The sequence below is a fragment of the Diospyros lotus genome, chromosome 1, assembly GCF_014633365.1.
Source record: "Diospyros lotus cultivar Yz01 chromosome 1, ASM1463336v1, whole genome shotgun sequence".
Taxonomy (NCBI): Eukaryota; Viridiplantae; Streptophyta; class Magnoliopsida; order Ericales; family Ebenaceae; genus Diospyros; species Diospyros lotus.
Window position 1 is genome coordinate 21,548,402 of NC_068338.1, and position 24,647 is coordinate 21,573,048.

Below are 24,647 nucleotides of genomic sequence, written 5' to 3' on the forward strand. Positions count from 1 at the left end.
TAGGCCTTCACTTTATATGAATCTTTTCATAAATTTTAAAATTAAAGGTATGATTTTAGAAAATATATAAAATTAGTGTAATTTAATATATATTTAACTCTTGAATAATATAAATAATATGATGACAAAATTATCAATTATAAAAAAACACACATTACTTTGAAATATTATTTTGGACAAGTTGATAAATGAGATAAACACCTTAAAGTTTAAATTCGACTCCTTTATTAAATGAAATTAAAAATTAAACTTAAATAAATTTATTTGAATGTTAAATTTAATATATAATTCTTGCATTTTATTTAAAAATAAAATACATTAAATATATATTAATAAGTGCTCTCAAGACTCTGGTTAATGTAACCTTTAAAATAATAGAAAAATACCATTTGAAAGTCTTGACACAGATATATTAATGTGTTATAATTTATATTACATCAATAAAATGATATATTTTATAATATTTAACATATTTTAATATATAAATATAAACCATTTTTTCACAAAAAATAAAAATTTTAGGCCTTTTAATCTCAAAGAATACTTTTTAGCTTTTCATTTTAATTTTATAATTTAAGAACTTCTGATATTGTGTGTTTCAAAAAGTTTCATTCACAAAAAAATTAAAAATATCAAAAAAGATATTTTTTAACTCGTAGTTTAAAGTTAACAAAATCTAAAAAATTGGATATTTTATTTTTTAATGAGAAATTTAATAATTTAAAAATTAAAATTAAAATTAAAATAAAAAATAAAAAATATGATCTATTGTTTTTATTCTCTAGCATTTGCACTAAAAGAAAAGAAATTTCAGGCCTTCTTTTTGCTAATATTTTGTACCAAAATATTTATAGTGATATTTTATGTTAATATATTTTGTATATTTATATTTATATATATATAAAATATTAAAATAAACGTTAAATTTAAATATACAAATGGCATTTTTGTAACTTAGCAAGTTAGCAGTAAGCAACTTTTTATTTTTATTTTGACATTCCCAGGGGATGTGGGCTACAACTGTACGAACTGTATTGAAGTCCAGAGACCAAAAGTCAAAATTAGCTATCATCGGCCGATCTTCAACAGCTTCTGGGACGGCATTACAGTGGTCAGCGGTTTTTCCCCTTCTGGGTTCTCTTCGATTTTGAAGGATTCAGTGTTCTTGGATGAGTTCTAGGGCCGGCCAACTGCCCAACCGCAAGGGTTTGCTGCGTTGATGCCGGAAATGGCCGCCAACTGGTGGCCCTGATGCCTTCTTGCTTTGCTTCTTCTTCGTTGTCCTTTTTCTCGTTCACTGTAAGTTCCTCAGTTTCTCCCCAACTCCATGATTTTCTATATTTTGTTGTCGTGTTTATGGAAGAAATTCGATGCTCCAAGTCGAAGATTTTGGGGTTTCGTTAACATATTCATATAGGCTTTCGTATATACTGTGTGTTCGTATATAGGCTTTCGTTAACAGATTCTAACTTTTTTGGTAAAAGTTAAAAATTGAGAACTATCTCTTGCAAGTGTGAGAAATCAAGTTAATTTTGTTGGATTATTGGATGCAGTTCTATCTTCTGCGACTGATTATGGTCAAATAATACAAATCTACCCATATTTGAACTGGGTTCTCCGAGAAGCCTGCAAACAAACCTGCTCCTGTGGCTGTGGTCTTAAGAATTGGGAGTGTCTGAGATGGCGGATATCAGTCCTAGGACTGATACTTCAACTGATGCGGATACTGAAGACAAGAACTTGAGGGTGATTTCTCCAACCATTCTTTTCAGCTACTTTCTGCAAATCTCTTTGTCCAAAAGTGTTTTTTTGAACATCAGTTTGGTTTTCCCCTCCCAATTCTTAACTTGAGATATGATTTATGTTTCTTTCTTTATGGATTGTTTGAAATATCTGAATTATTTTGACCTTATGTTGATATTGACATCCATGGTTACAGTATCTAAGGGATCAATCTCAAGCCATGGTGGTCTCTGATGCCAGTGACAAGTCAAGGGACCAGAAGGTTTTATTAGTTCAATTGGTTTCAACTGATTTCATTCAGTTTCTTTCTTCCTTTGTTTTTTTTTCCCTAAATTGTTGTTTTGTAGACGCTTCGAAGGCTTGCTCAAAATCGTGAAGCTGCAAGGAAGAGCCGGTTAAGGAAAAAAGTAGGTTCCCTTGACATTTGGATTGTTTTCTTGTCACTGTCTTCCCCTTTTTGCTTTTGCTTTTTTCCTTGTTGTCAACTAGTGGTGTTATTGGTCATTCTTAGATGTGTTGAAATATCGTTAATATCCTTTGTGATATGTTCTCTAGCTATTCTGGGATGCAGGCTTCTAAAAGAATTTCTTATTTGATAAGTTTTCTGTAATTTTCATAATGATTCTTCCCTTCTTCATTAAATTTGAATTGATTATCACATTTCCTTCAATTAACATATATTTTAAGGAAAATGTTAGATTTATATGCTTTAGTGATCATTGATCTTTATGTATACTGTTATCAGTGAGCTACACAATTGAAAGTAGGGAGAATGGATTGGTTCTTCTTTAAACTAGCACTCTCTTTATTTTGTTTACGAAGCTTTATTTTAAATTTACAATGGCATGGATAATGGAAAAGCCACCGAACATTTTGGTGATATAAGTACCACTACTACCTTCCATTATCTGCTATCTAGTGGGATTAAAGCCATAATGTGAACTGAGTAGCTTGAGCTTGACTTTGAGTTTGGTTTGGGAGCTACCCAAAAGAATTTTCAATGCCAATTACTAGCTTGAGTAGGAGGGAGGATGATGCAGTGTGAGAGGAACAATCTGCAAAAACTAGGGAAAAAATTTGGCTAATATTGTGTAAGATCAAGTCTGGAACAAAGATATGAAAACTAGGGTTTAAGAAAACCTCAAAAGTGGAATTAGAGTAAAATGGCTGCCTACAAAGTGTCTTAAAAGGCTATTTATATTGCAGTTACAGTAATAATTAAATCCTAGCTGTTGATCACAAAGGAATCCTTCTAATCTTAGTCATCCATCTATTTAAAAAGTTACATGCTAGTCACATGACTACTTATTAAAGCTAATATACAAAAGAAATTCCAAAACCTAATAACTTAAATACTAATCATAACTAACAAAAAAGAGAAATAAATAAATAATAAAAACACTAATAACTAAAGAATATGCTCTTTGCTTCAGAGGACCTAAGCGTGACCACTTATTTTCATATTTGCACATAATCATGGGCCTGGCAAATAGAAGTTTCTTTGCTAGGCAGTTGACCTTGGGTAGCAATATTTTGGGCTTCTTCTTGCACCTTTTCTTCAACCCTTGGAATGGAAATATTGTCACTTTCCAATGATGCCCACCTCATGTCTTCTAATTGCACAATAGAATCATATAAGCAAGGATTTTCAGATTAATATCACATTTTCAGCCCTTGAACATTGCAATCTATTCCTCTTTAACACACCGAATATATGAGAAAGTACTCCAATTTCTTTTTGCTGAAGAACTGCTAATTGGTTGAGAGAATACCTTTTGTGCAATCTCTGCCAACTCCGGATTATGTCCTTGTCTGGCATCTCATGGCATTGCTTTTCAATATCATCTTTCTGTATATGAGGGTAATGGTATGGCCTCACAACAACAGGTGGAGTACTGGATTCCAAAATAATCCTATGATCATAATTACGTGGTGGAGGAAGACCCATAGATTACTGAAACAAGTCTGAAAACTCAGCAAGTAATCACTCCAATTCTAAGTCCCAGTCAACTGCTGCAAGGGCAGCAGAAAATTGCTAGCAATTACAGGCCTAGACTTCTGAATTCCTTGCAACTCTACCCTTTGGCCATGCTGAGAAAAAGCCATGTGCATCAAATTAAAGTCCCACATAATAGCCCCTAAAGTCCTCAACGCATTGACTCCTAATACTGCTCCAAAACCAGTTAGGGAGAGAAGGAATAGATCAAAGTGAAAGGCATAATGACCCAAATGAATTGGAACAGCCGACAAACTCCAGTACATTGAACCCGCTCTCCATTAGTGACCATTTCTTTGAATTCATCACAATCTTCAATCAATAAATTCTCCTGCCGAGCCACTGCTACATCTAAAAAGCTATATGTGCTGCCAGAATTGATTAATATTACCAAAGAATATCCGTCCAAGATCCCACTGATTTGCATAGTTTGGGAGGAGTGAGTGTCAGTAATAGCGTGGATTGAAATCTCAGCTGCTTCTTGATTGTCCAGGACTTCTCCTACAACCACAGCAGTATCAGGTTCATGCAAAATTTCTAACCAAGAGAGTTTCTTGCAACAATGGCCTGGCACAAATCATTTATCACAATTGAAACATAGACACTTCAATTGACTCTCTTTGATCTCTGCTTGATTGAGTCATTTCACAAAGGGTGAACGTGGCAGTGGAGGACCCGCATGCCAAACAACCAAGGCTTCTGGTCTGTTATGGCATCCACAATGCTCAAACAAATGTGCTAAACTTTAAATTAGGAGGTTGATGGAATTCTACCTCTACTGCAATATTATCTTGCGACCCAGTTAAGAAAATTTGAACTTCCTGATTGGAAGTGTGATAAGCCAACTCGCCCTGACCTTCTGGACAGACAATGGACAAATTGTGCAACAATTCATCCAATCGCCCTGCCAATTCCTGTTGCTGTGCTGCAATGGCCACGCGGTCCTGCTCCCATTCAGTGCAGTCGTAGGCTCTATCTTCCTGATCCAACTTCAGGAAGGCCTCAAATTGCTCTTGAAAAGAACGTAAATGCCAACAAACTGCTCTGATACCAAATTGGTATGCCCCTAGCCCTAGATCTGGTTATAGCTCCTGAAACAGAATACTTAGAAAAAGAAGTTGCTGAATGCTTCTGCAATCTTCTCCCTTTCTGACCTATCTTGACTAGAAAATTTGGGTTCATCAAGAGAGACAACAATCTCCTTGAGTAAGAAAGTACTCAAAACTTTTCTAGAAAATACTGCATAAAATGTTTATTGTCCTCTGAACTGCATAGGAACGTAGAGGAATAATTGCTATCTTAGAAGAAATACTGCCATCTAAGAACTAGGAACTGCTTCCTAGAGAATAGCAGATCTAGACAAATTCTGATACCAATAACTGACATAACTGACAGAAAAATAGAAAAATAAACTGACAAAAGAAAACAGAACATAACAGAATATTTTAAAACATAATATTAGGACACTTAGCCCTGCCCTAAGCCGCCTTCTTTCCATGAGTAAACTGCTTGTAGACTCTGCCACTAAATGGATCCACTTTGACCAATTCTGACTGATCTACTTGCTGTCCCATAACAGTTATCAACCTACATCCATTTAACCATGTATGCTGAGAATGGCTCCCTTTAGTTTGATATATACAAATATTTACAAGACCAGCTCATTCTTAATGGCTGAAATATGCACTGAAATATCTTTTATATCACAAAACATTTGGCCAATCTCTTTTCTTAAGGATACAATCTTCAAAATACTTCCTTTAAAATTACTGCATGCCACTTGTAAAACTAAAAATACCATATATATATACCTATATCTGATGAGCTCCTTAGTTCAGTTAAATTTAACATGCAATGCATCTCACACAGAAGATATGTTCATGCATTTCCCAAGCTTATGCAGTCACTGAAAACATACAAATGAACAGCTTTTCATATAAAACCTGCAGACCACGTCTAAAATTTGCAAGACACATCCTAGCTACTAAATGAAACCAAGCCATACCACAAGCAAGCATTTACAAACATGCTTTTGGTTATAACTGTGCAAAACTCTGGCTTTCTGGTTAAACCAGCTGCCAGTAGAGCTTTACTTGCAATTTCAATTAGGTAATGGCCAGAAAACAACTCAAAACACATAAACACCAAGACAACACATTGTGTGACAAACAATTCATGGAATATAGAATTCTCACCCTCAAGAGGCTTTTGGGTGGCTGTTCTAGCTGGTTTGAGTCGATTGGCTGCCCCTAGATCAGCTTCTCAGGTTGCTCGAAAACCTTATATGTATCATGAGAGCATGGCTCTTTAAGAAATTCCCACATGCAACACTCAGCTAGCTTAGAAGATCCACTAGCACTCATTGTTTTGCAAGTGTTCTGGCAAAAATTTGCAAAAGAACACTTAGGGGCTGTTCAGTTGTGGGAATTGATTTCCAGTTTTCTACCTCCAATTTTCTATAAAAATCTCTAGTTTCCATTTTCCCTAGAAAATTTGAGTAAGGCATTCAAATGATAAAAATACAGAAAACTAATTTTTAATCTAGAAAATTGGAACATATGTTAAAAATGGAGGGATGTTTTAATTTCTTTGTGTAACTTGTGTCAAAGGAGATGGAGATGAATTGGGGAAATTTTTTGGAAAACCACATTTTTCAAATATCCAAATTAATAAAGAAAACTTAGAAAACTCATTTTAGGAAATTAATTTTCCAATTTCAGTTCAATTTTGGAAAACCGCATTTTCCAAATCTCTTTTATTTATTTTTTTTTTGTTCGGAAAAATTTTCTGCTTGAATAAACTTTCCAATTTTCCATTTTCTGTGGAGTAATTTCTAGGAAACTTAGGGCTTGTTTACTTGTGGAAAACTAGAATAGTTTTCCAGAAAATATATCTATAGTGATAGAAAATTAAAAATTGTGTTCAAAATGGCTTTTTCCTAAATTGGAGAATAGAAAACAAATTTTCTGTTTTCTAAAATTGTATTAGACTTTAGCAAACATCTTAATGATGTTCTCTAGGGAAAACACGTTTTTCTAATTTGAGCTTCACTTCGAATCCTATCAACAACATTTTTTCCCTTTTGTTTCTCTTTTTCCTAGTGTTCCATTCGTACCCACCCACCTACCCACTCACCACTCCTTCCTCTCCTCTTCCCCGGCGCCCTCTGCCACTGCGACAGAGAGCACAACTAGCCTATTCTCTTGATCTCTTCCCGTCCTCATCCCTGCCATTGCAACAACGAGCACCACCGGTGACCTTTCCCTGCCACCCTCTTCCTCTCCTTTTGTTTTGTCCTCAATCCTCGACTAGCACCATTGCGACGGTGATAGGTTCTCTCTTCATTAGGCCACCTTGACCATTCACCCCCCCCCTTGCTGTCAATCTCTACATCTCTTCTTCTACATGATTTTGAACACATTCTCTTGTTTTTTGAAATTTAAAATTGGTTTCATATTTAATAGAAACTAACGCGTTTTTCATTTTTCTTTGATTTTTTGTAGAAATGGAACCATAAAGACAAAGATGAAAACTGGAAATGGAAAACAAAAAATGTTCTCCACAAATAAACGGGCCCTTAGTCTGTTTTCCACAACTAAACAACCCCTTAGATTCTCTTTCTAATTGAGGAAAAGTGCACTTCAGTATAGTGAGAAATTAAACTTACCTCAAGAGATTTAGACATGCATCAAGGATTTCCTTCAAAATTAGCAAGATCTTGTATGTCACTCCCTACGGAAGTCTCTGAGTTGCAAGGGAAAATAACTATGATCTAATGGAATGAAGAGAGATACACATTTTGAAGTGGAATTTCTAGCTTTTGCTCATTTCATTTATTTTTTCTGCAGTATAACACATGCACCCTTACTAACTTTCATTAATTACACATGGGGCTTTACCGTTATTCCACTTATCATTCAAGCCTCTAAGCAATTACAAAATATTACACTTAGGGCACTTTAAGTCTATTCAATTTCTTCTGGACTCCCACACAAATATTAAAATACCTTATATGTCTCGGCCATTAATTTCTATTGAGGGTTTAACATTAAATGTTTACACAAAAACCCATCTTCCGCAGAACTAATTCCCATATTTTCATACTAGTCTGTGAATGCTACCGCTGGTTCTAGTCTTTATAACCCTTGTTAAAGCTCTTTCATATGCCTATGTTACTTCCCTCTAACACAATGAATAATCTATCGTTAGCCACTTTTTCTCTCATTATGTCTCTCACAAAAGACAAAAATACATGGAAGTCTAGAATTTATGTAGCTGACCCCACATAGTGGGATAATGGCTAAATATGTTATTGTTGTTGTTTATGTCTCTCACAACGTCCTTGGGGTGACATATAAAGATAGTCACTTGTCAATAAAAAAGAAATGTTTCAATAGGACATTTAAGGGTTTGTTCATTAAAGCCCAAGCTGTTGGGCTGTACTAAAATTGCCTAGTTGTGTGGGCAAAAAGAGCAGCACGATCATTGATGGACAAAAAGAATTTTCCTTCTGGTATGGTGGTCTGTCTGGTGCATAGTTATCAGGTTTGTGGTACATTTGTGTTGTGATATGGAAAAAGATACATGGTATGTGAGTATGCTAGTTTTGTGGTACCAGGGAGGGGGAGAGAGAGAGAGAGTGGGGGCTTAACCAGTTCGTTATTTCGAGTCGTGGCACATTTTATACATGTAACCAAGTTGAAATTAATTGGACTGGTACTTTGCCATTATAGAAGTTGGCTCTTTTGTTTTGAATTTTTTCTATATGCTTGACAACTTAAGCATTGAATAATCTTATGCAAATGAAGTTAGGTTTGAATATAATTTAAAATGCAACAGAATATACAAGAAAATGAGGTAGGTAGGCAAGCTTTCTTTTTTCTAATTTTTTTGATTTTAAGTCTATTCCCTAGTTTTAAATTGTTTTAATCGAATTCATGCACCACCACTTGGGATCCCCATTCTTGGGGATGCGGATTGCGTTCCTCACAATCTAGAGATGTAAAAGGACTACAATCCAAAATGTGGGATTCAGATTGCATTTCTAGTGTGGAGGAGCAAACCTGGTGGTAACTATGGTCCAGTAAACCCCTTATTCCACTTGCAAGAAGGTTTGGCAGGCCATTCTAGAAAACAGCCAGACTCCAAATTTTTTGCTGTTCCACATTTGGGTCTTTATTATTTGTGTGCCTGGGGCATATCTGCAGTCTGGTTTCAGCTTAACTTTCAGGAAAGGTGAATTCTATAGCTGAGGATCTTGGAGGTGAACTCTACTCCCGTAATTTCAATGGGTTTGTATGCTCTGCAGAAGCACAACTCATTCTCACATGGGCAATTGAGTTGATATAGCCTCTTGTGAGTCTGATGAATTTGTGAGTGATGATGGTGACTGCAACTGCTTGGAGGGGGTGTTTCTTTTTGATGGAAGACAATATTTTAGATGTCACTTGCAGTTGTCTGGTCAGATAATCCTCTTTGTGGGGTTGGGGTATTGGGTGGTGGGAGATGAGGTGTGTTTCTGTTCGGCGAGAGAGGGTGCATTGGAGGAAGGCTTAGTGGTTTATCTCCAATTGGCAGGGCTACTCTTCTGCACCATTATGTTCTTCATCATGGCAGTCTAAATTTGAAAGGGTATTTTTGGAACAGTGCTGGCTTGCTTGGAGAAAGTTCAGGAAGCTAGAATTATCGAATTGGGTCTTGAAACCTGATATGTGGTTAACTATTTGAGGTTTCCCTATAGGAGATTGGTAGAGGCTCCTGGGCTGGAGCCATTGTGTTCTTTGCCCCTTATAGTCTTTATCTGAAGGGGATTTTCTAGAACAGAGATTGACTTGCCAGGAGAAAGTTCAGAATGCAGAGATATTAATTGGATCATTAAACAGGTAATGGGGTTTAAGTATTTGGGGTGTTCCTTAAGAGGGGTGGGACAAATGGCTGCCTTAGCTTTTCTTGCAAATGAAGTTGAACTGACAGTGTGAGCCAACGGCCAAAAATGGTAAAAAAAGTGAAGGTAATCAGGGATGTTTAGTGAGAAAGGTGAGGACTTTTGTAATTATGATGGAGCAGTTGTGAGGTCACAGAAGGAAGGAGAGGCTGGAACTGGAGCTGGAATGCCTTTGTCAGAGTGTAGTGGTCAAGACATTTTTAAAGTATGAATGTGGTGAGCAGATGTGATTTATATCCGTGAAACAAATATAGGGGAGATAGGATGGGGGTGGCAAAGAGCTTGTTGGATGTGATTTACATTCAGGAACAAAGAACTTGTGTGGTTGTTTTTCACTTGATCCCCATCAAAAGCTCTCATGTGAAATGGTAGCCTAGTGAACTAAGACTATTGTCATTTTGAAAAATCTACGAAATTCCGTTACATTTTACTGCAATCAACTGCATCTCTAGATTTGTTTGGGTAATTAGATTGCCTGGTTTTTAGGGACTGATAGTTGTTTTCTCTTTTGAGGTTGCTTTATTTGAGTGGATGTAAATAACTTTATTAAAATTGTTTGGCATATGTTTCCCCCTGGTGTGTCCAAAAAAACACAAAAAATTGTTGTTTCTTGTTTCTCAATTAGATCAATATGTGGATACTTGAATTTAGTTTTCAGATTCTTCTGGGGGAATTGCAACATTTCTGCCGCTTGGCTTTTTTTGATGATATGAACTTTATGAAGCTTAACTCTCAGTTTATAGGCTGGGTGCATCCTTCTCAAACCCTTCTCCAGGCAGGGTTCCAGAATCCAGCTGCCACACTGTACTTGGTGATATGCAGGAAAGGGCAGATTTTTCTATTTTTATGCGTGTGTTCCTCTCCCTCTCTCTTGGTGGGTGCTCCGCCTAGCCTATGGGTTGCATTCTAATGATGCAGACTGTATGTACGCATTTGTGGAAAAGGCTAAGTGTGTGTGCTTGTCTGTATGCTCGGACAAATTATGTGCTTTCATCACGAGTTTCTGTACTTTCATGTTATTATTTCTCTGAGAAGTTGTGTCAAAGTTTTGTATTCAGTTGTGCCTTTGTCATTTTTTAGGCTTATGTTCAACAACTAGAGACCAGCAGAATGAAGCTTACACAACTTGAACAGGAGCTCCAACGAGCTCGGCAGCAGGTTTGTTCTGAATGCTTCTTGGTATCTGCTTTCTTTTCATTCTCCCCCTTCTTTAGTTCCAAATTGGAAAGCCTATTTCTAATTTTTATTTCATTTTTACCTTCCTGAAGGGCATCTTCATTTCAAGTTCAGGAGATCAATCTCAATCAATGAGCGGAAATGGTATATGCCATCTTCTTGGAACATATAATCTGGCCTATAGCCCTTATGTGTTTCTTATGACTACTTTCTTGTGAAAAATAGTTTTGTGTTGCTATAAGTTCTATGATATGGTAAAGTGTGGCACCATAACAATCCGGTACTGCAGCCAATAAATTTAATGTGGTAAATAATCAAATTAATCCATTCATGGGGGGATGAGAGGGATTACACCATAAAAGTATTTATGGCTGTAGCTGCCCACATGAAGCGCTATCATAAAAGTTCCTTGAAGAACCACAAAATAACAGAGATATAATAATAAAAAAATGCTACTGTGCAGATGAGGAAGCCCTAGGTAATGGCTATACAAAATAACAACAGATTGGAAAGGTAGTTTCCTTTGCTCCTTTATTGGGAGACATGGAGAAGTTGGGAGCGAAGAAGAATCAGTGGTGAGCAATGCAGAAGGCTAGGAAGCTAACATGCTATATCTAAGGCGTACTTCCCCCCCTAAACCACTGTTTCGGAAAGGGCTTATTTCATGCCTTGAAGCCTGCAACATAAATGCTGTCTCAGGCTGAATCATATGAATCAGTCTTTACAAGTTTGCCACATTTAGCCTTATTTCTTCTCATTTAGACTGCCCGAGGGCCTAGTGGGAACGGCTGAACTGAACTCCTCTCCTGCACTGCTCTTCTTTGGGCTTGGACCTGTAGCTCACACCAGTGACCCCTATGGGACTTGAACCTTGTGCCCTCTTTTGGCAGTTGTGCAAATAACGAGAGTAAAGTTATCCTCAATTCTTCATTTTGTGAAATCATCTTGTACTGGGTTGAAGTTTGTTTGCAATTTCTTTTACCGATTTCCTCCACCCTTCACGTAAGAAGTTTGCTTGGTTATTTCCTCTATCTTGTTGATGGAAACTTTTTGGTATCTAGCAGGTAATTATTCTGTATTTGATATGGGTTCTTTTGGCTGTGATGTAATCAAACAATATATTTTGCCAAGAATTTCCCTGTCAAAATTTGCCAGGAACAATCTAGATTGTGACTTATTCATGAGGAAAGATGAAATAGGCATTTATTTCTCTGTGGATAAGATTTACAGTTTTATTTCTCTTACTATTTGAAAGGGGTTTTTGTGGAGCTGAATTTGGTATAAACTGATGGTTTACAGTTCATATGGATTGTGCCTGCTTTCATCCTTGCCAATCCTTGATTTTGAAAAGTCCTGTTTAACCTGTACCCATCTAGTGTAAGGTGATACAATTGCAAGCTCAGTTAAACAGCTAAAAGCAAAGATAAGAGTACTACCAGAAAGCTTGAAATATATTCTTGGGGTCCATTCCTCGTAGTTTGAGCACTTTAGATGAGTTAATGGTCAACAATTCTACATGATATAAGAGCGTTAGTTCTAGGAGGTCTCGGGCTCAATTCTTGTCATGTATGTTTGTTCTGTATTATTGATGCTTCTTGTACATTTTCTTTTCCTGAAGGGGAGTGTTAGAAATATTGACATATATTATCAGGCCTCTTTTCTAATGGATTAAGTTTTTAGATAAGTTGGTTGTCATCAATTTAACAAAAACGGAACATAAAACTAAGAGAAAGGAAAGATTTCAAGCAAAATTGAGCTAGAGAACAAAAATTACGGTTAGTCTAGCCTCTGTTCTGATTAAGATAAATGATTCAATTACTCAAAATGTCAATATGCGTTTCTTTGAGTGGTTCTTGTCCAAGTGGTTGAACTCCTTGTCTATCAGAGTTTGTGAAAACCCCCTAGCAATTATTGGTGAGTTTTCTGAAAGGTGTTTCCTTAAAGTCAGAAGTTAATGTAAGTTTGGTTTGTGTCAATTGTTAAGGAACATTTTGTGGAGGAGACTCACAACTTGAACTAGCCCTGCCCTGTCCATAAGAAGCTTGTTTGTTTCTGATCATTGTTTTATACCTAGATTACACGTTGGAACATACTGTTTTATTTAAGTGTCAATACGGAAAATGGTGGAGAAGATTTAAAGAAGCTCATTTTGAGTTGTAAGATAATTTCCACTTTTCAATAATGTTTGATGATGGCATGAAAGAGGAAAGGCAAGAGAGTCGAATAGTTGTTACTGTCTGTTGTTTTATTGAGAGAATAAAGTTTTGGAGTGAGGAAGTCCTTTTGTGAATTGCTTGCCCTTTTTTGGGTTATCATGCAAAGGTAGAAATTGTGCGTTGGTTGTGGTTATCACTGTTTTACTATTCTGTTGTCCCTTCTAAACAAAAAGTAAAGGGAGTAACATTACCTGTTTCATGGATATGCTTCCCTTTCCCTTCTAACTTGTATTGCCCCCTTTCCTACCAAATCTAGCATTTGAGAGGATCTATGATAGTGGGACCACAGTTATAATGCTGGGGAATTGCATGGTACTGTTTCATTCCATATAATTGATTGTCCATCCCTTGCACCGATTCTAACTTATAATAACAGATTTAAGATTGCCGACTTATGGCCCAGAGTCTATTTGCTATAGTTTTAATGGGAGAGATCTACAAGTAGATGCCCCTTTCCTTTTCCTTCTACTTTTCCTCTCAATTGAATATTGAACCTTCTGAACCCATTTTTGTAGGAGCCTTGGCATTTGATGTAGAATATGCACGGTGGCTTGAAGAGCACAACCGACGAATCAATGAGCTGAGAGGAGCTGTCAACTCCCACGCGGGTGATGGTGAACTTCGCATCATCGTGGATGGTATTTTGGCTCATTATGAAGACATTTTCAAGATAAAAGGCACTGCTGCAAAGGCCGATGTCTTCCATATTTTGTCAGGCATGTGGAAAACACCTGCAGAGAGGTGCTTTTTGTGGCTTGGCGGATTTCGATCATCTGAACTCCTAAAGGTTAGAGCCACATCTCATGTTTCATGCTCTCTCTGTCTTCTCTCAGTGGCATACAGATAAATTCAAATTAACTTTATTATTGTTATTGATGCTGGTGGTGGCATTAATTTAGATCTATTATTGGTGCTGCTGCTAACTACTGCTGATTATTTGTTAGAAGGTATTTGATTTCTTGTCATTATTTGTTTTTCAATGAGATATCAAGTTCATTAAATAGGAAGGACAATAAATAAGCAAAAATGTTTACAGATTACAAGTTGGAAGGAGGGCAAGAAAATAAAACAGTGATTCAAAAACATGAAGAGGCAATAGAAAAATAAGAGAAAAGAAAGGGGAAAAAAAGGATTGCTAGGTGCTACAAAAACATTTTTTATTAGGCATGGTTGACCCAAGAATTGTATACCCATGCAACATTCCATCTCCAACTAATGTGGAACTTGATGTTCCCTCCTACCAAATTATGCAACACCCTCATCATGTTGGCTCACCTTTTTAGGATTGGAGAGACTCACCCTAGCTCGAGGCCCTCACTGATAGCTCATTGTGTTGGCTCACCTTTTTAGGAGTAGAGAGGCTTACCCTAGCCCGAGGCCCTAGGGGTGAGTATTCGGTTATAACCGAACTGAATCCCCTGAAAATTCTTAACTGAACCGAACCGTTTGAAAGAGAGTAACCGAACCGACCGACAAAATCCACCTAATTGAACTAACCGAAACCGATTTAACCGACCATTGTCGTCGCTAGCTAGCGATTCCGATGATCAAAACCGATCATCAAATTCCCACAACAACAATGTCTCATATATTAAAAAATAAGGTTGATCCAAAGGCTAATTTTTTATAGATCTAAAAATTAATTTTATAGTGAAAAATATACAAAAAAAAAAAAAAAATTGAGAGAATTTACTTGACAAAGGGTTGAGGTAGAGTGACTGGAGTCCACAGCGTCAGTGTCTTCATCGGAGAGAGCAATGGCAGCCGCGTCCACTGTCGCGTTAGAGAATTTGTGATGAAGAACAGAAGGGGAAGGGGACAGCGAAGAGGGAGGGAGGGTAGAGAAAGAGAGAGGTGGTGGGGGGTGTGGCGGTGGGCCAGTTGCCGCCACAAAGGGGGGAGGGCGGGAGAACCAGAGAGGGGGAAGGGGAAGTGAGGGCCGAAGGGGGAAGGAGGGTAGAGAGAGAGAGAGGGTGGGATGGGTTTCTTGGGGGGTGGATTTCTGACGGAGGCAGAACAGACAGAAGGGGGGGGGGGGGGTGGTTTCTTGCAGGGATAGAACAGATTGAATGGGGGGTTGGCAGAGAGAGTGAGAGAAAGAGGTGTGGGAGTTCGTGCTTGGGGGAGGGGGGGTGCTCGCTGCCGCGTGCGGTTCGGTTAACTGAGTTAACCGATTTTTTTATAATTTAATAACCGAACCGAACCGATCAAATCGATCGGTTCGGTTCGGTTAATCCGAACAATTGCTCACCCCTACGAGGCCCTCACTGATGGTAGAAAAATGACGTGCTTGAGTCCCACTTTATACTACTACATGTCAGACTCACATTGCAAAAGCAATTATTGTTAGATCTGGTTGGCCTAATACCTTTGCCCTTCTGACACTCTTATCTCCAGCTGATGTGAGATGTGATGTGTTAGTTTTCTTCTACATTTGTTCTCAGATAGTTCTGATGCTATATACATGGAAGGATATGATCTTTCTAGGTGAAGATATATGGAATATATATTTATGTTTTTTTTTTTTTTTGGTGTATTTGCATGTGTGTGAAACATTTACAAACCTTAGATTTTGTATTAGCTTTAGTAATAGAAAGTCTAGATATGGTCAAAATGGAAGTCTCAGTTCTATATTAAGCACAACGAACATTGATTGAAAGTTTGAATTCTAGGTTAAGCAAAGATAAAGAATAAGTACTTAAAAGAGTAAGGGTTAATGTTCTTATACATAGAGGAAGTCATCAACTCAGCATGATTTGTGTGATGGATGCAAAATGATATTTGGTGAGTTATACTTGAAGATCACAAGGAACTATTTTTCATTTTGGTCAGAGCAAAATTTACTTGGCTTGCTACAGTCTTCTTTTTTTATCTGATCTTACCTCTTCTGCTCTGATATTTTGCTTCACTTTTGCTAATGCTTTTTGTTTTACTGCTTCAATACTGTTTGGGCAGAAGAAATGACATGATTTTCTTTTTAAATTAATAGAATCATATGCCATGCAATCCCTTCTCATTTTCTTCCTTCTTTCCTTTGTTGTAAGTGTTGATTATAAGATCTCTGTGGCACCATTTTTCTTTTCTCCTGGTGTTTTGTCCGAACCCTCTTTAGGACATAAGCTGATTATCCTTTAGGTGGTATTATGTTGCTTCCTTTTCTCTTGGTTATCTTTGTCACAGATGCCTATGATTTTTCATGTTTGTTTCTCCCTGCATTGCTTTTCTAATTTTTCCTTTTGAGTTGTGGCTATAATTTTTCACAAGACTGTGGCGCACGTGCTATTGAGTTCTTGGGAAGTCACTAGGTAGTTTCTTGTAGATGAGATGCTTGATTTCATTCATTGTCAATATAGGGCCGGGGATGCTTAATCCTGCATTTTAGCATGTTGTGGATCAACGTCCATACATCATCACCAATCATCTCATCATTTTTTAATACGTCATACACATTTTTTTTGGTGGCACAATTTCTCAGATTGTGATAAAAAACGTAATTAGTAATTCAAGATGACCCTAAAAGTTTTGATGTTTCCAAGTTCTTTTTTTTTTTGTGTTCTGAGTTATGAATGCCAGATTCAGACTTAAAGTAGATATATCCAAATTGGCCAATTCTTTTGAAATTGATGAAGAGATCATTTGCCTGCTGCCATCATCTCTGAATCCCCTTCCTTCACTAATCAGTTTATGTGCATACTAGCGTGATTTATCTTCCAAAATGGGTTTATATGCTTACATGTTACAAAAGTTGTGATTTAGTTTTTGCTGTTACTTCTCATTTGCTGCGTATGAATCTACAGGATCCAAAAATTTTATTTTCTTTTGTTCTCTTTATCCATATTTTTTAGTTAACTTGAGTAAGTACTTGATTGTTTTCTTTTGCATCATGTTTCTATCATTTCCTATATATAATATTTCAGTACATGGTTGCAGCTGCTCGTAAATCAGCTGGAGCCATTAACCGAGCAGCAGTTACTAAGCATCACCAACTTGCAGCAATCATCGCAACAGGCAGAAGACGCCTTGTCTCAAGGAATGGAGGCATTGCAGCAATCATTGGCTGAGACATTAGCCGGATCTCTTGCCCCTTCAGGTCCGTCAGGGAATGTAGCAAACTACATGGGACAAATGGCAATGGCAATGGGAAAGTTAGGAACTCTTGAGGGTTTTATTCGCCAGGTAATTTCTTAAATTGCAAGTTATTTCATTTTTGGGATTTCATCCTTTGTTTAGGACAGAGGTGGTTGGAGATCTTGAATTCATGTAGCCACGGGTCCCCACCTAATAGGACTAAGTCTTGAGGTGGTTGTTTCTCCATATATTTACTGGGGAACTGGCACGAAGAACTTCTCACTCTCTCTAATATTCAATTGATCTTTGTTAGTAATGTAAGATGATTTGTTTGATATCAGGCTGACAATCTACGGCAACAGACATTACAACAATTGCATCGTATTCTGACAACCCGCCAATCTGCTCGTGCCCTACTTGCCATTAATGATTATTTCTCTCGCCTTCGCGCTCTTAGCTCGCTATGGCTTGCTCGCCCCCGGGAGTGAGAACTGTTAAGTCTTTTCTGTTGGCCTTGAGGAAGGATCGGGCTCGCATTGTGGGTAGGTACCAGCAGCTACTGTCCCAAAATGATCTCAAGTTCTTAGTTGTTCTTTAATTTTAAGCTGTAAGCTTTCTTCAGAGTCTCTCTTCAATCTTTTGTAATGTTGTTCTCTCCAGCTTGTATGATCTTCATCAAGGTGTTGTATTATTTTAACTTAAGAACAACATAAACAACACAGGCAGTATTTTATGTTGTCTTGTTGTTATTCTAATGGACAGGGACATAGCAGACTCAATATATATGACTAATGAATTAGATTTTCACAGCAAAGCTACATCCCTAATCTAATCGATGCCACACACACATATATATCATGAATCCTTTTATGTTTTGTTTTTTGATCAATATACATAGTGCCTTGTTTGGGGAAATCCTACCAATCCGAGGAGGCCTTTTAGTTGTTGCTCGAGAGAATAGGTTCATTAACTCTTTGAGGGGATGTCAATATGTTCGTTTACATAAACCATATTGATTCTGAGTAAAACTCTCTGTTAGCTTCTTTTAAAGGTAGTATGGATCTTTATCTATTAAATTTGTGGTTTAACGAATAATAAAATAACTATAAATATAAATAATTATTTAAAATATTAAATGTATTTTATTTAAATTATAGTATACTCTCTTAGAAGAAAAATTATTTATGATTGAACCTATAGGATAAGATTTTACATAGTTAGTGTTTATTAATTAAGATATAGATGGAAAAAAGTGGAATGTGGAAAGTATTTTAAACAAAAATATTTTTTATTGTATTTGTTAAATTTATTTGTCAATTTTTAAAAAAGAAGTTACGTGATTTTTTATTTAATTTTTTTAAATAAATTTATTTCTTTTCCCTCTAGATAAATTTATCTTGATTTTTATAGATAAGAAAAAATGATTCATGTGTCTTCCAATGAATTTTAAAAATATTAACAAACAGTTTGATAAAAATTTTGTAATACTTTCTAGTTTTGTCTTGACTATTTCATATTTTGATCTAAAAAGCATTCAAACCTTATCTTAATACAATCTTATTTTATTCATTTTAATAAATGTTACTTTAAGGTTAAAAGGAAAGAAGAATGTTTTTATTCAATGTTAAGGAAATTTTTGAAAAAAAGAAAAAGAAAAATTAGAAGCACTTTCTTAAAGAGGAGGGGCCATGGTCCTCGCCAGCCTACCCTTTGCCCACATTGAACACCTCTAGATCACAAGAGGCAAAGGAATTGGAGTGTGATTTTGTTCACTCCTTTTAATTGGGGTGAATATGACCCTTGGTTAATATAAGGGTAGAAAGGTTATTTGGGGATGGATCTCTCTCAAACCCATCATGTTTTTTTTCTCCTATTCTCTCTTCTTCTCCAACAACCACTTATCTTCGTTGCCATCGTTGACCGCGCACTGACCCCTACTACATCTTCCTTCTCCACGGAGAGACGACGAGAAACCAGGCAACAAGGTGAGGTGGTGAGACAATAAGAGGATCGACGGCGGGAGGCAATTGCTAGAGAAGAAGACAATTGCTAGAGAAGAAGAAGGAAGGTGAGAGAAAGGAGAGATGAGAGAGAAACTAGGTGGATTTGAGAGAGAAACCCACATTTCCCCTTAAAACGCCAACCTTCTCACTGCTTTGCCTCATCTACTGACCCTCTCACCGCTTCTCTACGATAAGGAAGGATGTAGTGGCGGTCAGCACACGAGTTACAAGGCGAGGTGATTGGCGATGATAGCGGCTGCGAGTAAAAGGCAACGAGAGGAGAAAAAGAGAGAATGGAAGAGAGAAAGAAAAATGAGAGATGGAGAATAGAGAACGAGGAAGAAGCATTCAAAATTGATTGGGGGGGAGGGGGCTTCAACACTAACGGAAGGTCATGTTCACCCTAGTTCAAGGGGGTAAACAAAATCGGGGCTGCAACACTAACGGAAGGTCATGTTCACCCTAGTTCAAGGGGGTAAACAAAATCGCACTCAGGAATTAAAGAATTATGTACCTAGTTAGAGGCTTTATAGAAAAATAAATATTAGAATTGCAAATTTAAGTACTCAAAAACATATTAGAAGTAACAAAGCCAATATAAAGATGCACCAAAATAGGGCATCTAAACCAACGCTCATGCCTGGATTCAGCATATCTAGCAAAACACTACCATATGGTCAGAAAAATTTATAAAGTTCCAACATTAAACAACTAATAGAGCAATTATTGAAGTCGTGTCTTTCACAGAGAGCACAATGCAGAAAGGTATAGCAAGAGATAGAGATGACTCAATAAAATCAAGGTCACAAACAAGAAACTGAAAGCTGACATAATTTTTTTTTCTAGTTTTTCTTTAAACACGATCATTTTATTATATATAAGCATTTTATTTGCATAAATTGACAAAAAAAAAAATATATGATTGTGCAGCATTATGTCAAACAGTATGCGATAAAAAGTGAAAAATGGGCTTTCACATATCGGTTACGAGTTTTGAAAAATTTATTCGAATATACAATCTATGATATTTTGATGCTCTCAAATTTTTAATTGATCATTCATTTCATGTTCCTCACCCAAAAATATCTTTGAAATATATGTCATCCCCAAATATATATATTTTTTAATTTATATATATATATGTAAATGTGACAAATTATCTGTAAGAATTAAATAATAATTTACGAATGAGATGTTGAATTTGTTCGTTAGAGTTTCACACCTACTCCATATCTATATTTAATATTTCAGATTATATTCTTTTTTGTTCTATTTTAAACTGTCATTTAAAGTCAACTTAGTCGGTTCAAAAAAGATAATTTTAAAAACCTTAAATATCAAAGTAAAATTATTAAAATTAAGACGTCAAATAGATTATAACATGCTTGAATAGTGAGGTGTTACAATGCCAATTGTAACATCATAGATAATTATAGGCAATAAGAATTTTGATAAAAATTAGAAATCCAAGTAAATGATGAAATATTATTCCATATTGACAAACTGTGTCAATATGTTTTTTTTTTTTATAATTTTTTTCTATTCTTTATTATTTTAAAGAATAAATAAGATTCATATTATAATTCTGCGTGTGACATAATCATAGTAGTTACTTAAGACTAACATCTAAGTTGTTAGTTTATATTTGTTTAAACGTGTTAAAATATAAAGAAAGAAATCAAAGTAATACTCAAATAAAAGAATTTTAAAAAATGAAGTAAAAAAAAAAACACAAATTTGATTCAAGTGCATGAACTATTACACACAAAAAAAGCATTCTTATCTGTAATACTCGAAATTTGATTCAAGTGCATGAAGTAGTCCTTATTATAACAAAACACTTGTAGTACTTGAAAATTTTAATATAATTCTAGAAATTAGGATTTATTAATTCAAAAATAAGTTTGATGATAATTTATTATAATTGAACAACATTTTGGTAATACTGCAAGGATTTGGGACCTCTTTTTATATTGAATTAGGGGTATTTTTACAATTTGTCTATAGATTTCGTTTGATGTAAATTCCCTAAGTATAGGGCCTTAGTCTAATTTTTTTAAAGATTGTTGCAATTTTTGCATAATTTCCAAAAAAATTCAAGGATTTGGTGAACACTTAAGTTGTCGTCAATTTTTAATTTATAGAAGTCATAATGCAGCAACCCAAAAGTAGGAGACTGTAAACAACGGGTTATACTAGAATTAACCAAACTTGAGAGACATAACTGTAATTTCTCAAAATTCACTAACTTGTAGGTGAGGGTCAAATCCCATGAACGGACTAAGGGATGAAGAATAAGGGGATGAATGGTACATATCAAAAGATCTGATCTATTCAAATCAACTTTAAAAAGGGAATGGTTTGGCTAAAAAAGAAGAGTAGACCAATCTTGTTTTGGTCGATTTTGAAAATAAAAGAGATTGGGAGAAAATAATATGTTTTAACATGTTTTTGAGGGTTGTTGGAAAATCATATCTTTGCTAGAAAAATCAATTTGACAAGTTCGAGAAACCGTAGCTGTAAAGTTATTTTCAATCGAAAAAGAAGAGGAAATAAAAGAATAAGATAAGAGGAGGAGAAATGAAAAAGAAAGAAAAAAAAATACCAGTAGGATGCAATAGTTGCAAGTGACAAAAACGACTGAAGAAGATGAGTGGAAATGGTGGTTAAAGAACACGTCTGGTAGAACACGTACAGTAAAAGCGTTTGAGTTAGGAAAAAGAAAGACTAAAAGAAAAGAAAAAATAAAACGAAGATAAATAAAAGCATAGAAAAGTGAAAGAAAATCCAAAAAGTGACCAAATGAAACAAAAAATGAATAACTTAAAAAAAATAAAAATTGAATAAAAATATAGAAGAATACCAAGTGCTGAAAAATGTTTAAGGCTTAGTAAAATATTTTTGAAGACGCCAAGGTCACAAACAAGAAACTAAAAATTGATATTGACATATAGATTTCTCTAGTTTTTCTTCAAACATAATCATTTTACTATGTATAAGCATTTTATTTGCATAAATTGACAAGAAAATACATGATTGTACAACATTATGTCGAACAATATGCAATAAAATGTGAAAAATGGACTTTCACATGTCGGCTTCTATTTTTAAAAAATTTATTCGAATGTACTTTGATGCTCTCAAAATTTTTATTGATCAGTCATGTTCTTTACACACAAATATCTTTGAAATATATGTCATCCCCAAATGTATATTTTTTAAAATTTAAGTATATAAATATTTATACATAAATGTAACAAATTATTCACAAAATTAAATAATTCTTGACGAATGAGTCATGAAAATGTTGAATTTGTTCGTTAGAGTTTCACACCTACTGCATGTTTATATTTAATGTTTCAGATTATATTATTTTTTGTTCTATTTTGAACAAATATTAAACTATCATTTGAAATCAACTTAGATTTGATTGTGTGTGTGTATATATATATATATTGTTCATTTAAAGTTTTATATTTAATTTAGGTTCAACTTAGACTACGCGCTTTATTTATGTTAGTCTTAATTTTATTTTATTAGATGGGTAAAAAAAAAGAGAATTTTAAAAAACTTAAGAGGTCAAAGTAAAATTATTAAAACTAAGATGTCGAATATCCAATATTATAACACGCTTAAAATGTGAGGTGTTACAATGCCATTTGTAACATGATGGATAATTATAGACAATAGGAATTTTGATAAAAATTAGAAATCTTAGTAAAATGATGAAATATTGTTCCATATTGACAAATTGTGCAGTTCTTATTTGCTAGTGCGTTTCTTTATATATTTTTCTATTTTTTATTAATTTAAAAGATATGTAATATTCATACTACAATTCTATGTGTGAAATAATCACAATAGTTTACCCAAGACTAATATCTAAGGGTGCGTTTGATTGCAAGGGTGGAATTTGAGTGGAAAGAAAATGAATTCTAGAGAAAATGAATTTCTGAAAATTAGAAATTTAAACTGTTTGATTGGTATAATTTTTTATCTAGAAAATAATGTTATTTTCTATTTTTTGGTGTTTGATTGATAATATTTTCCATAGAATTTGATAATTTTCCTGACATTTCGTGTTTGATAGGCATTATTTTTTATGAAAAATGACACATTTTTCATGGAATTCAATGGTGAAAATGTATTAAAAAATATTAAATCTTGTATAGAAAAATTAAAATAATAACATATTTTAAATTAATTAAATTATTTTCTCAAAAAATGAAACTACAAAATTAATATTTTTTATTTTCTAAAGAAATAATTTATATATAATTTTTGACATATTCACTTTTTATATATTTATATTTGTTAATTATTAAATTTTTGACATATTCACTTATATATATATTTATAATATTTATATTTATTAAATAACCATCCTAAATTTAACATATTCACTTTTTATACATATATTTATATATTTATTTATTAAATAACCATCCTAAATTTAACTTATTTACTTTTTATATATATATTTATATATTTATATTTATTACATAACACCCCCCCTCCCCAAACCCAAAAACCCCTCAGCCTGCCAGCGGCCGCCAAACTCCATTTTCCAATTGCCCGGAAAATTCCATCTTCTTCCCACCAAAGAATTTGATTTCCTTGATTTGGAGGAAAATGATATCACGTGAGCAAAAGTTGGAAAATGAGTTCCTTGGAAAAAAATGCTATCAAACAATGCAAAAGTTGAAAAATTGGTGAAAAAATTACATTTTTATTGAAAAATTTAGGCTATCAAACGGGCCCTAAATGTTTGTCACCACAACAAATATGAGAAAAATCATCTTCTTAATGTATCAAGTTGACCAATCGATCAATATGAGAAAAACAAAGGTTGAAAAGCCATGGTTGAAGAAATCCAAAAAATTCAAAGTAAAAAATGAAGTTAAGGCAATATTAGAAAGTTTTAAATTGTGAGAAATTGTAATTTATATATAAAAAAAAAGGGACATAATTAACAAATGAGTAAAATCTTTTTATTCTAAATGAACAGCTATAAATCGACTAGTTGAGACAATTACTCAACTCAGTATGATTAACATAAAGGCCACCTAACTCACTAAATACTGTTCATAACATATCTAGTTTTAATTTAAATTAAAAATTTTAATTTTTAATCTAAGTAATTTTAATTCTTAAAAATTAGAAATGTCCCAATTTGTCTTTCTTACACTTTGACCATGTTTTCCTTTTCCTTTTCGTTTTCTCTTTAATTTTGTTTAATATTTTATCTCAGTTTAATCTTAATGGTTAACATAGTCATTTAAGTTCAAGTAGGGGGTCAGTCTTAAAATTTTCAGAAATTCAAGATTTAATTCCTACTTTCATAAACTTGAGGGCCAATTCATAATCTTGTAAAGTTAAAAGACAAATTCATTTTTTTTTAAAATAATTTAAGGGTCAATACGTATCTCATATGGGGCCCAAAACGTAATTCACTGAGCACCCCCCATCAAGATATCAAAGAACAACCAAAACGCCGGCGG

General features: G+C 34.7%; 1 protein-coding gene across 2 annotated transcripts; it reads left to right on the plus strand.

Moving 5' to 3' along the window:
- The first annotated feature begins 1,012 nt into the window (after window positions 1–1,012).
- LOC127812282 (transcription factor TGA2.2-like) lies at window positions 1,013–17,957 on the plus strand. Of its 2 annotated transcripts, none has more exons than XM_052352696.1 (9): window positions 1,013–1,299; window positions 1,554–1,746; window positions 1,940–2,005; window positions 2,091–2,150; window positions 10,764–10,841; window positions 10,952–11,003; window positions 13,591–13,862; window positions 17,069–17,251; window positions 17,485–17,957. In XM_052352696.1, exons 2-9 carry the CDS (start codon window positions 1,681–1,683, stop codon window positions 17,629–17,631), a joined length of 924 nt encoding a protein of 307 aa, XP_052208656.1. In that variant the 5' UTR covers window positions 1,013–1,299; window positions 1,554–1,680; the 3' UTR covers window positions 17,632–17,957. The 2 variants fall into 2 exon arrangements, with proteins under 2 accessions (XP_052208656.1, XP_052208648.1); XM_052352688.1 differs by having other exon boundaries at window positions 1,014–1,299; window positions 17,006–17,251.
- The last annotated feature ends 6,690 nt before the right edge of the window (window positions 17,958–24,647 follow it).